Source organism: Fragaria vesca, linkage group LG5, assembly GCF_000184155.1.
Source record: "Fragaria vesca subsp. vesca linkage group LG5, FraVesHawaii_1.0, whole genome shotgun sequence".
NCBI lineage: Eukaryota > Viridiplantae > Streptophyta > Magnoliopsida > Rosales > Rosaceae > Fragaria > Fragaria vesca.
The window spans coordinates 15,638,775-15,652,387 of NC_020495.1; the positions used below are offsets into that span (position 1 = coordinate 15,638,775).

At 36.9% G+C, this 13,613-nt stretch overlaps 1 protein-coding gene across 1 annotated transcript; it reads right to left on the reverse strand.

Annotated features, from left to right (window-relative positions):
* Positions 1 to 3,115: 3,115 nt before the first annotated feature.
* On the reverse strand, positions 3,116 to 13,104 carry LOC101293301 (polyphosphoinositide phosphatase-like). Its single transcript, XM_004299834.1, has 16 exons — positions 12,970 to 13,104; positions 12,681 to 12,885; positions 12,405 to 12,570; positions 11,406 to 11,628; positions 11,082 to 11,158; positions 10,722 to 10,909; positions 10,524 to 10,621; positions 9,491 to 9,624; positions 9,103 to 9,237; positions 8,081 to 8,465; positions 6,788 to 6,909; positions 5,737 to 5,844; positions 5,371 to 5,583; positions 4,794 to 4,985; positions 4,118 to 4,229; positions 3,116 to 3,644 (listed from the first exon to the last, which is right to left on the reverse strand). The coding sequence occupies exons 1-16, from the start codon at positions 13,102 to 13,104 to the stop codon at positions 3,396 to 3,398; spliced, it is 2,742 nt and encodes a 913-aa protein (XP_004299882.1). The 3' UTR covers positions 3,116 to 3,395.
* Between the last annotated feature and the right edge of the window lie 509 nt (positions 13,105 to 13,613).

Consider the following 13,613-nt stretch of genomic DNA (forward strand, 5'->3'; position numbering starts at 1 on the left):
GAATTATTTCCTTTATTTATTTTTGTCCACTCACTCTAACGTTATTAAATGTTTCCCCTGGGCCTTCTTTTAAATTGCCCAGTCTGCAGAGTTCGGGTTGGATCTAGTAGGAGGCGAGGCATAGTCACCCGCATTTCTGCCAGTTTTCATCAGTAGGTTACCTGTTCAACCTACTCGTGTTTTCTTGCTTCCGCTTGTGTTTAGTAGCTCTGAATACTTTAGGATTTTTGTATATTATGTGATGTTTGGAAGTGTTGAATTAAGAGTGAAATTTGGAATTTTCGAGTTAGGGTTGTCCATCTGCAAGGGAGATTTCTCAATCTTTTCAGTAAATTTTCCTTAGAGATGGTCCCCGCACGACTTACTCCGGGTTTCAGGGTAAAATTAGGGGTGGGTCGTGTCAGTTATAGTCATCGAGTTGTCGTCCATGGCATTTTATGTTCCAATCTCTCCTAGTTTTTGTATTGTTTTCTACATGTCCTGAAAAAGGATATTATTAGAAAAAAAAAACAAATTTCATTTGGAGAACTTGGTTAATGTGGTGAGCAGATGCATGAGGTAGCATTTTTTGATCGATTAGAATTAATCATTAGGGGTGAGGGAAGTTTTTTAGATCTAGAGTACACCTGAATCATTAGATGCAGATTTAGTTAAAAATAAAATTAGTTCGTACTCGAACACGGAGGTTATCTAGGTTGTGACATCGTCTTGTCCGGGTGAGGGCACATAGGACCTTTTAAACCACGTTTTATGTTGGTGCCTTGGTGTGTCAACCTGCTTACGTGCTAACCTCTTGTATAATGACTAAATGTATGCGTAAATGAATCAGACTGCCTATATTTCTCAGGGTAGCTACTAGTCCGTTCCTAACAGCTGGCTGCAAATGTGTGTAATGGTCTGTTCTATACTCCTGTATCGTGATTTATTCTCTTGGCGTTGATCCAGTTATGGTATATAACTACAGAGTTTCTTTGTTTTTATATACGTAAACGCCAGTCATCATTTGCAGATGTTTCTAAAGCTTTGTTTAAACTTTCTGCTGGTACTCAAATTTGATGGTGATCATATGTATTTACGGATGTTGTGATTGACAGGATCAATCACTGCATAAGCCATGTTGCTGACGACAGATGACTGTGCTGGAAGAAGCAAAAAGTAACTTATATATAATATAGCAGTTATTCATAGAAGCAGAAAATAAAGGTAATCAAACTACCTCTTATGGTCTAGTGTTGCTGCTGCTCCGATGTTTGACGACTTCTTTGTAATTTTATTTTGCTGAAAGAAAAAAGAAACTTCAATTTCTAGATTATCATGATCAACAAACCCTGAACAAAATTCATATCGAAATTGCATATGTTCCACTGCTGCAAGCAATCTGTGGCTGCAGCATAGATTAAATTTGGAAGCCGGTGACTCTATAAGTCTTCGAGTATCGTTGGTAGAATATTCTAAGGTTCACCAAATAGGAATTAAACTATTTGGGGAAGATGATCACTTTGCTATTCAATTGTTTGGAAGAAGAAATAAAATCCGTCCCATACGAGGAGGCATTAGATTTCATTCGTGATGATGATACTGGTGACAACGTTGAGGATGATTCTAATGACGATGATACTAATGACAGCGCTGACTATGATACTGAAGACAGTTTTGATGAGGGAGCAGCAAGCTACGTCCCATCTGATGCTGATAATGGAACTGTTGGTGATTATGGTGAAGATGATGATGGAGGAGCAAGACGTGATCAAGTTGTTGATGAGGATGCACCTACCAACAGACTGAGGAGGTCTGATCCTAGTTTGTTCCAACTGCAATCCTCTTTCTTTGAGGAGATCCAACAACTGCAATCTGTGAATTGGGAGTTGAGAAGACAGTTGATGCTATCACAGCAGCCAAATCCGATTGGTGTTAAAAGAAATTTTTGGGAACGGTGTATGACTAATGACTTTGTTCCGCGAGATGCTTGAATGACGAGTCAAGGAGGCGGTGAGTTTTAGGTATGTTTAATCTTTTTAGTAATGTTATATTCCCTGATTAGAATCATTAGGGGTGAGGGAAGTTATAGATCTTGGATTTAGTTAAAAACAAAATGAGTTCATACTTGAACATGGGAAGTTTTTTGTTAGAGGTTATCTAGGTTGTGACATCGAGCACATAGGACCTTTTAAAACATGTCTACTGTAGGTGATAAGTGGTAACCTGCTTACGTGATAACCTCTTACATAATCTCTGCCTATGAATAAATGAACCAGACTGCGTATTATTTCGCAGGGTAGTCCATCCAGACTGCTGAAGCTGCAAATGTGCATAATGGTCCGTCCTAAATCGTCACTGAACCTCTAGGCGTTGATACAGTACTTAACGGTATATGACTCCAGAGTTCTTTATTTTATATGCGTAAACGACAGTCAACATTTGCAGATGCTTCTAAAGCTCTGTTTATACATTCTACCGGTGCTTAATTTGATGGTTACATGTATTTACCAAGCAGGATGTTGTGAATGACAGGATCAATCATTGCATAAGCCATGTTGCTGACGATAGATGACCGTGCTGCAAGAGGCTAAAATCTGCTCCATTTGATTGATTATTCCTTGGTCACAGGAAGTCAGCAAGAGATTTGTAACTTGGCTAACCTACAATGCATCTCTGAAAATGTTGTGCACTAGTGCTTGTAAGTTTCCGGGTGTACCAGTGCTCTGAGGGACCAAGATGCATTTCTCCAACCCCGCCCCAATTGATGGTGTAATTCCTTGTTCTTATTGTTAGTATTGCTTGGAAGATGGCAAGTGGGTTTAATTGCTTATAGTTGATGACACAAATAAGGATACAGAACCCTGAAGTATTAACGCCATAAGAGCCAATATGTAAATACTAATGTTAATTTCATTGTACTATTGAGTTTCACTTTGCGTGAGCTGCTACAGCCACATTGCGTTGGTTGTCATTCTAGTATTTTGTGAAATCTTGTGAGGGGAAATTTGTGGTCTCCAAATATATAATTGTTGACCCTGTGATACAAAATATAAATTTGTATTATAAAATGTGAAACGATGTGAAGCAAATGTGGATCCTTTCTTGCATGATGTAATATTCTCACCAATTAGAATACGGGCCGAAATTACTGGGTCGATTCATACCAAAACAGCCCAGATAGGGGGGCATAATGTGATAATGGAAGTTAATAAGTGGCATTCACCTAAAAATGCACAAAAGAGGTTTAACTATATTTGAACAGATTGTATCTACATGTATATCTACATACTACAGCTCAACAATGCTAGATGCTATAACATATACAAATATGATTTGCTGAGAAAATGTTCAATCCTTGTAGTCCATATATCTTTACAGTTGGTCAGAAATGAGAGTCCATATACCTCTGAGTTCTGTCAAATCCTTTGCACCTTCTCTTCCCCAATGATCCATCTTGTCAACCAACTCGGATCATCAGCAAATGATTTACAAGCTGTAGGGATGCTCACAAGATCACTTCCAATTTGATCATACTCCTTGAGAGCTGCTTCCATCTCTGCCTCAACAGCAGCATCATCCAGAATATTTATTGTTCCCATGTGAAGAGCATCAGCATAGTGCTTCTCTCTCTCCAAATCATTTTGGAACGGTTCAATGGCAGGGCCCTGCATGTTAAACATCTCATAAAGATTACCAAGAGAATGGAAACGTGCAACTATGCACCAAGTGAGAAAAAATAGCATTTCCACCTTGGCTAACAGAGATACTTCAAAATCATTACCATAGTTCACTTTATATACTTGGACAGGATTACTTTATCACATCCAATTAGGAACAGAAATTGCACTAACATCAACTTAATTTAAAGCTGAAAATAGACAGCTATTCACTTTTGTCATTGTTAGATTTATGTCATACACGGCCAGTAACAATGCCTCAAGCATAAAAAAGAAAAACAAGCAATATTACACACAAGGTATGACATGCATGACAGAAAGTAAATAAATAAATTAATTAATTAATAAAAAGTATTTGCAGATATTACTTCTTTTGGGAAAGAAATGAATAATGGAAATAATAAATAACAGATTCCAGACTCCAATATTGAAAAGAAACAGATTTGACAAAATTACGTTACCTGACATAACTCAGCATAATGCTTATATATCTCACTGCTTTCATTTTGATCACCTAACAGAGTCCCACCGTACCACCCATTGGCTTCATCAACTGATGTCATTGAAAGGTACCTAAAAAATTCAGCAGAGAAACAAAGGATCAACCACACCCTCCATAGATACACCACAGCCAATTTTAAACAAGGTATATTAATCTCAACAGCTCCACATCTACAGGGTATTGGAAAACAAATTTGGAACTGAAAAACAAAATTAATTTTGAGAAATGGTAATCTATTCGCTTTAATCCATGTACTCTAGTATTTTGGTATTTTTTTTTTTTTTTTTTTTTTTTAAAGGTATTTTGGAAATATTTGAGATCAATAAGGTAACATACTGTATCAGCACAAACTATTTTTATCCATGTACATTGCATGCTAGAAAACCAACGTTCAAGCCAAACATATTGAATTCCAACCAAATACAGTTAATTTTAACCAAGGGACATTCAATAGTAAAAACAAATCAAACAGCTAGGCTAAGGCTAAGCTTAATAATTATCAAACTATTGATAAATAAAACAGAAAATTATTTTTAATCCCACGAAAGATTACAAGCTTGGCAAGTTGATGAACTAGACAAAAGGAGTGAGGTTCTTCTTATATGCCAAAATTTAAGAATTCTCAGACAATATACCTCTGGAATATATCCTCCTCGTTATCATTGCCACCAGAAGAAAGCCAATTTAGGTCACAATAGCCATCAACTTCTGGGTCATTATGGGATCCTCCATTTATGACTACATGTGAAGTAACTTTTGGTGCAGATCCACTTTCTTCATACTTTCTCTGGCCAAAAAGCCAATTAGGGCTCTTCAACTGTATTTCACTGAAAAAGACAAATGCCTGGTTTCAGGACCAAGTGCACAGGTAAATCCTATAAATGAACTAACCACTACAAGTACCACAGTCCATTGTCAATGGTAAGGTCAAACAAAGCAAATTCAGGGAAGAATATGATCTGCTGATATATACATGTAGAAGTTCAGTAATCCTTTTAATCAATGGTTTTAGTAAAAAAAATAAAAACTGCAATGAGGCAAAATCCAGTATATTATGATATCGTAGCAAGACTTATTGCCCACCAAAACAGCATATGAGAAGCTCAGAAGTATCATTTAAGAGTGTGCGCCTGTGTGCGAGCCAGTGAAATAAGAATAATTAAAAATCATTCATATGGTACTAAAAAATGGGAATAAGAGAGATATAATTACGCTGCGTCAGGTGCCACACTAGAATTTGCAGCAGCACCACCTGGTCTCTGGTCTGGTTCGCTGCAAAGTCTTACATTCTTTATTGAACTGCATGTTCTTTCAATCAATTTGTCAAATGATGTCAGCTTCATCCTCAAAAAGTCTTCTTTGCAAGCTGGAATAGGGGCAAGAGTGTTTCCCAATGCTCCTGAGTGCATTTCATTGGCTTGTGAGCTGCAAAGTGAAAAGTGAATATATTGAAACATTAACTCTTAATAGACAAAACATCAACACAAGTAATTGTACATGTAGAAGTGCTCCATCTATGCATGAGGGATTGAGGGCACAAACATATGCTAACGAAGAAGCATAGATAGACAGCTTTACCACAAATCAAGGAGAAGATCATCAAGCCCAGATACATGAAGATAGTAATCAGAGTCCAGCTCCCACAGAGCAGGTTTCCCTTCCTGTGGCTTGAAGTAACCCAAAAATCTGATCAAACAACAAAAAGATCAGTGTTTTAGTAAATTATCGTAAGGCAAGAGATAGTATAGTATGTGTTGTGAAAAGAGTTGTGTAGTTCAATGATTGGATAGTTAAACCTTTTTTTATAATACAATTCGATAGTATGAGGTCTTAACAGTTCGATGTCATCTATTAAGACTAATGTTGAACTCCCAACTCCGTCCACCAGGCAATGTAGTTCAACGATTCGAACTTTGATAATAAAATGGCTAAACAATTTCCAATTTGGCTAATTCAGGGAGGATGAACCTAGGAGGAAGATTATAAAAAAAAAACCTAGGAGGAAGACCTCAAAGGTGGACAGTAGTGACCATTAAATTGGACCATGAGATGAGGAATTCAATACTGTTATTACAAAGAGGATGTCCGTATTAGAAGCTCCCACATGGTAAAAACTGTAAAATACACTACAGCACTATCAAAAATTTATTACATCAAATACCCTTTGCCATCAGATTGTATTTTCCTTTATCTGAAATAAAATATGGTCTACGGGAGGATGAACCTAGGAGGAAAGAGGATGTCCATGTTAGAAACTCCTTCATGGTGAAAACTGTAAAAAAAACACTACAACTCAATATGACAAGAAGATATGTTACATCAAATACTCCTGCCGTCAGATTGTATTTTTCTTTGTCTGGATGGTTTCTTTTTAAAGAAATGTACTATGATATGACACTAGAGGTTCTGGATACATTCAATGTTAATGCAATACAACATAATATAGTATCATTTAACTTCTAGGAATTCTAAAGGCATCAACACGAGTTCACATATATACAGAAGGCATCTTTTTGTTAATGCAGAAGTGAAGGTTTTGATGGAGATAAATATTAGAAAGAATTTTCAGCTGGGTAAAGGAAAACAAAAAATATAAATATAAATACAGTATAAAAGAGAGGACACATACAAATTTATTGCATCTTGCTTTTCACCATCAGTGTAAGCATTGCTGTAGTATCGCTTGATAGACTTTAGAAACTCTCTTGATTGAGTTGTAGCTTTCCACTTTCCCTGCCTCTCAGGAAATACCTAGCAACCATAAAATAAATTTTTTAGGTACCAAAATAGCAAAGATAAATTGCAAAATCAACTCTCTGGACACATACCCACCGAGACATGGGAATCTAATATATAGAAATGTGGTTGATATATATACTTATATGTGTTAAATATATTTAAATAGTCACATGATCCGAACCATAGACAGCCTATATAAGAGAGGAAAGTGTTAACCATATGAGGGTAGACTTGTCTTTTATAACTAATCCCGACCCTATATATTGAACCTAATGTACTGTTACACTCTATCATGAAATACAAGATGTAGTCCATCAGAGCTCTCTGCGTTTTTTACTTTACTGTTTTGCATTTCATTTCAATAAACCTTGAATCCTTTCAGAAGAAGGACCCCCCCCCCCCCCCACCACGCAAATATATTCCCAAACCTCTATAGGCGTTTCCTACCAGAAACCCACAACAATTCCAATCTCTCTCTATTATTTCTCCATTGGCCACCCCAAACCCACAAAAAGATGTATGAGGATGAAGGCCTTAGGATAAGTCTTTCATAGAGCATTGGCTCAACACCAGGGTCACGATTATCAATGACAACAGGATTTACAATTTCCTGATTTATAGGTAGAGATAATTCTAAAGGATTTAAAGACTGGTTTGGATCATGGGACATTACCATGGATGTAAGCAACAACATGATCATCAAGTTGAGACCTTAAAATTAGATCATCATCAGGTACACATGCACAAATACAATGAGAAGATACAAGCCCCAGAGTGAATTTGAGAACTTTAACTGAGCTCCAGCATCCCAGTAGCTAATTCATATGAATATATGATTGGCTGTCATATACCTTGACAATTCTCAATCATCAATATCTAACAATCAACCGCGGTTCAAAACCAAAACCTTTTAGTAGGTCCTCAAATAAATTCTACTATGTGCATAAATAATTCCCATCTACCAAATATTTTGGTAAACTAATAGCATCTAAACTATCGAGTACCAACAGCTGATTTTTGCTTCCTTGTTCCTTCTCTTTTTCTTTTTGTTTTTTATTTTTGGACATTTAATTAGGGTTGATCCAAGATGTACCGGCAATTGAAAATATGAATGTGCATGCCATTCCAGCATCATGAACTAAATAAAAACATGAAAATGAAACCCTTGTAGTAAAGAACATACAGTGTTGTGAGCTGCAGAACCACCATACTGCTGGGCAAGAGCATCCCCCATGCTCTGGTACATATCCATGAGGGCTGCAGCAATACTGCTATCAGGATCAACTTTTGGTATGTTAGTCAACCCCATTGCATGAAGTTGGCGGCCTAAAGCTGCAAGGCCATAAGCATACTGGGCAACATTTGTACGATCCAAGCAATCAATGCAGTTTGTGCGCAAAACCCCACTTTGAAAGTGTGGTGGTTCGCCACCAGAATTATCACTTTTCTTCTGTTGGCCAATATCAGCATCTCTATCTCGACTAACAGAAGGATTAAGAGTTTCATTACTGCTCCCAAACCTGGGAAGGTCCCCAGAACTGGCTCTCAGACCTCTAAGAGATGCTTCCCTGAAAGAGATAGAAAAGCAGATCTCAAGCGTTAACAATCATATTGCAGGAGATTGTATTATAAATTAAACTAGTCCGCTCATTACAAAAATAACTAATCAGATGCTTTTAAAAAGAAAAGAAAAAAGAAAGAACAATTGTAGGTGCCATGTCAATGATGCCTTACTACGCTTTCAGTTTCACTTTTTACAGTTTCCACTACAAAACAAACTTATTCTTTTTTCAAAAAGAAATAGAATCGACTGAAAACATAAAAGATACAGCCCAAGGGAACTAGGAGCTGAACTGCAAACAAAGGCTCCCTACACAACCAACAAAATACAACATAATTGGGAGAGTACACATAACCCTTAGAGCTTAAGGCCCTAGATTACAGTAGCCTTCCAATTTAGCATTTCTACAGACATTATAGGATTTAAATAATCTTTGGGCCCCTCTGCAACAACATACAACCCAGAAACAGGAAAAGAGATGCACACACTGAATTTTTAAGTCTTAGTTTCCAAAAATCAACCAGGTCATAAAACAAAATCAAAATTATCTTTTTTTTGTTCAAAATGGATTGTGATCCATATCTACGATCACTCCAACAATATTTCCAAAAACCAAGATAAGAGCTGAGATATTTATTACATGCCTTCCAGTACTTGTTCGACTCATCTGATTGATTCTCCGTTTAACAACGCTAGGTTTTCCACTGTAGTAAAATCCAGTCAAATCGAGTGCTTCACTTGCCACAGCACCCAGAACAGCTAAAACGTTGGCAGACTTGCTTTGAAAAAAGAGAGAAGAAAATAGTTAGATAAAATGGTCACAAACGTGCACATTTACACATAAAATAATATGATAATATAGATATTGTTTCACAAGACGAGAGTGATTCGCAAGATAACAAAGTGGGAGCAAAATGATGCACATATTATACATTAGACATCACACTCACACATGTTGGTGTGCCTGCGTCTGTCTACTAAACCACCAAGAGAATAAAAATGAAAAGTAAAAAAGAAAATTCATATGGTTACCTTTTTGCAAACTTGTGAAAGTCCCAGTGGATAAATTTTAGATGATTTTCTTCCGGAAAAATTTGGTTCAGATACCCAACCGCATTTGCGAACTCACGCCTCAGCATCATTTCTCGGGGCCTCTTTTCAACAGTCTACATTAGAATTGTATGAGATACATGGATGAAAACTATCAAGAAAAAAGAATACAAAATTACATGTTGCGCAATCGAATAAACATAGCATGAACTTTTTTGGGAGAAAACGGTTCTATAACATACAAGAGGTGGATAAGAATTCCACAGCAAGAAGACAATTAGAAGAGAACAACAATTCCTAAATACAATAGAACAAGAAAAATTCAAGAGCTAAGACAAACAGCACTTTAAATCAGCTAGAATGTCTAAAAGAAATAAAAGGGCATTTGATTTGGTGTAATACCAGGAAACCAATAGAGAAAAACAATATATAAACAATCGACATCTGCAGGTCCACCTTATGAGTGCATCAGTGATAATATTGTTGCTCTCACTAAGTGACGACTGATAAGTAATGGTAATTAACACAACTGTGAATATTTTGTATTTAGCCCATGTTGCATGTGGAAAACCAACACAATATTACTGATAGATACTACTCCAATATATTTATAAAAATATAAAATCAAAAAAGCTAAAAGAAAACCTTTTGTTCTGATAAGAGTAATGACACGTGTTCTTGAACACAAGTCCATACTTTTTAACCATAAACAAGAATAAATCTTTGTTATAATCAGAATGCAATAACTTTTGAGTGTCACCTTGATGATTTTGTAAGAGTGATGCCTGCCCTCAACTTTGTACAAAAGTTGAGCAATTGAGGTCCAATGGACGAAGATTGATTAACATCTAAACCTAGAGGGTGTTATTAAACCATTTTAAAGCAAACTGAATACTACCCCAAACCACAGGGGGCTATGTTGTTACTTTAGGGCCCAAAAACAAAAACAAAAAAAATATCATCAGCAGTATTCTTAGATTTTCAGCATCTATTAGGAAGGCATTCGAAAATATACCTTGATTAAATTAAGAACAATAATCGGGTTTCCATATCTCCTTGCCAGGTCTTCAAAATGAAATTTGGTAGCCTGATATGTAGGATCATATCTCTGTACTAGATCCAAAAAGAGAACATGTTAACAAAAATTTGAATTAGAAAAGGCTAACTTAAAGTATATTGAAGTTCAAGTTAACAGATGAGATACAGTTCTTACAGATTATATCAGGTTTAGGACTAAATCTTGAAGCTTCTTGTGACCAAAAGAGGGGAATTGACCCACGCATCTGGACAACAGAACTCATTTTTCCCTTGCATGAACCAGCTTCTTCATCAAGGATAATCTGCTCTGTCTCAACATCATTTGCAACCCTTCCCCTATCATTCACCCCCCTTTTCAAGTAACTGCATAGAAATCAAAAGCATCATTGAAATATGTGCCCTGTTCTAACCAGTCTGAACTGAGCACAAAAACGTATAAGAAATGTCAGACTTCACTTGAACTTTCTAGATGCCTAATGGAAAGATTTATAGATGTAATTAGACGACTGAAGAGTTGTATTCAACTAGAACATACCGTGTTCCGGCAAAATGCCGAGAGCGTCTAGACACCAGAGAAACACTGAAGTCCCTCCCAAAGATTGATAGCCTAGCCTGCCAGCATCATGAGTAAAATGCACTTATAGTCAGATACTGATATACTGAACACATCACTCATTAATTTTATAACAAAAGAACATCTAACAATTATCAAAAGGTGCAACAACAACGGACATAGTCCACTTCAAAAGCCATACAACAATGAGGCAAACCACTACAGAACATAACCATGTTAACACACACTGAATTGAATAAGTGAGAGAGAGAGAGAGAGAGAGAGAGAGAGAGAGAGAGATTATACCTGCTTAAAATGCCCATGCACTAATGCTATTGTCCAGATTGTGTTATTACACCTTGAGCGAATTGCTTGTGTTAAATAGGCATTCCATACAAATATATTTTCATACTGCATCCCTTCTTCACCCATTGATACCACATTTTTTTGCAGACTTTGCATTATTGGATATGTATAGCTATAGAAAAAATCTTTGGTCAAATCGACACTCGACAAAAGCTTCTTGTACCTGCAGTTTAAGAAATGAATTATAAGTAGCATTAATAAGCCATACAAGTGTAAACGACAATGATATTAGCCGGTGGATATGCAATTAAAGACTATATTAATGTGTCTAATGTCTTAGTGCAGTGGCTTAGGCAGCCCCGTGAATTTTGAACCAAAACTGTTGGGACCATTCAGGGTGAACTTAGCTTTGAATCCCCCTCAACTACAAAGACTACTCATTCCTTACAAAATGTGTTCCACTCTGGAGCTTTATTTACTAGTTTCATCTGTGGCCTTTTGTTTGAAAGATACTCTTATCAGCTGTCACCATAAGCCTACATCTATCTACAAACTGAAAATATATCCCTTATTCTTCTAGGTAGATTCAGTGCTCCCCACACTTGGGTAGTCCAAAAAGAATCTCTACAGCTATTGTACAACTCGAAGAGTCAAGTTCACAACAGATGCATTGAAATGCTATACCAAACGCAATACGAAAGTTTATCACCAAATGCTCGTATTCATAGCTTACAGTAGTGCTAAACACCAAATTTTGTTTATTTCACGCAGTATTCTATATTCAATCGCAGTTCAGAGTGGACCAGATTTAGATACATGAAATTGGTGGACAGTCAAAATATCATAGCCAAACCACTGATCATTGCTAGCAGCTAATCTATTGACAACATATTTAAACAAAGAAATTACAAAGTCGACACACCTATGATCCTTCAAATTAGAAATTCACAGAACAAACAGCATTAAAATTATATGAATGTCTGTGAAACAAGAACTTACCGTAGCTCCGTCTTAGAATGTGCAATATCAGTTTGAATCGTGACATGCGGAATAGTTATCAGCTGGCTCTCATCTATACTATAAATTGCATGACCACATATACTCCCAATCTGCCGACGCTTCGTAACCAAAATCAAGTAATACGATTCCATGAACTTAATGCAACCTACAAAAACCCCATAATTCCACATAAACATCAAATAAAACTACTTAATCAACTTAATTAGCAACCCTAAACATCCAAGCAAGCACAGAAATGAGGTCTGAAACACTGACCGGCGATCCCAAACACCTTGGCGACGAAAGTGAGCCCTCCGGTGGCTCGATTTCCCTCGGCGATTCGCTGGAGCAGATTCTTGATCTCTTGCGGAGAATACACAACCGGATCTTCGCTTAAATTCAAATCATCCGGTTCCGAGCGGTCAATCTTCAGCACTCTGTAGAATCTCTTGTTCCGATCGCTGCCGATCAGATAAAACCGCTGCAATTGAAACCGATCAGTGTGAGAATAGAATGAAGGAGATTTTGGAGCCCTAGAAATTGCGGAGGGAGTGGGTAGTTGTACCTGTCTGGTTTCGTAGAGGCGGAATTTTTCGAGGGAGTAGGAGCTGGGGTCGGCGTCGAGGTCGACGGAGGGGTGGACTTTGGCGGCGGATGACCGGACGTACGGGGGCTTCGAATTCTCGGATTGCTTCGACATTGAAATGAAGCCTTTTTTTTCCCGACTGTTGGTACTGGGAAGTAGAAGTCCGCGGAAACAGAATATGTCAACAGTAACAATATATAGTTTTCGATTTTCCATGCTCGGGCTTTTTTTTTAGCAAAATAGACAAGTAGATAGTATAAACACCAGCCACCTGGCAGCCAAAATGACAATCCACCGGTCATAAGAGCATGTCCACTCCTTAGGTCTTTGTTGGGAAGGTCGGGTCATGGGCGAGACATGGGTCATCACGTGGCAGTGATTTTAAGCTATAATTTTCACCCATAATTTATGTTTCTAGGTCGTCATGTGACAATAACTGTTTATTAAATTTTATATTAGGTATTTTGAGTATGAATAATGATTTTATATATTAATAAAATTATGATTAAATAACAAAATGACATATTGAAATTAAATATTATTTCATGACTTAAATTGACAAGCCAAGCCTAAAAAACAAATACAATTATTTAAAATAACACAAACATAATATAAACAAAAAA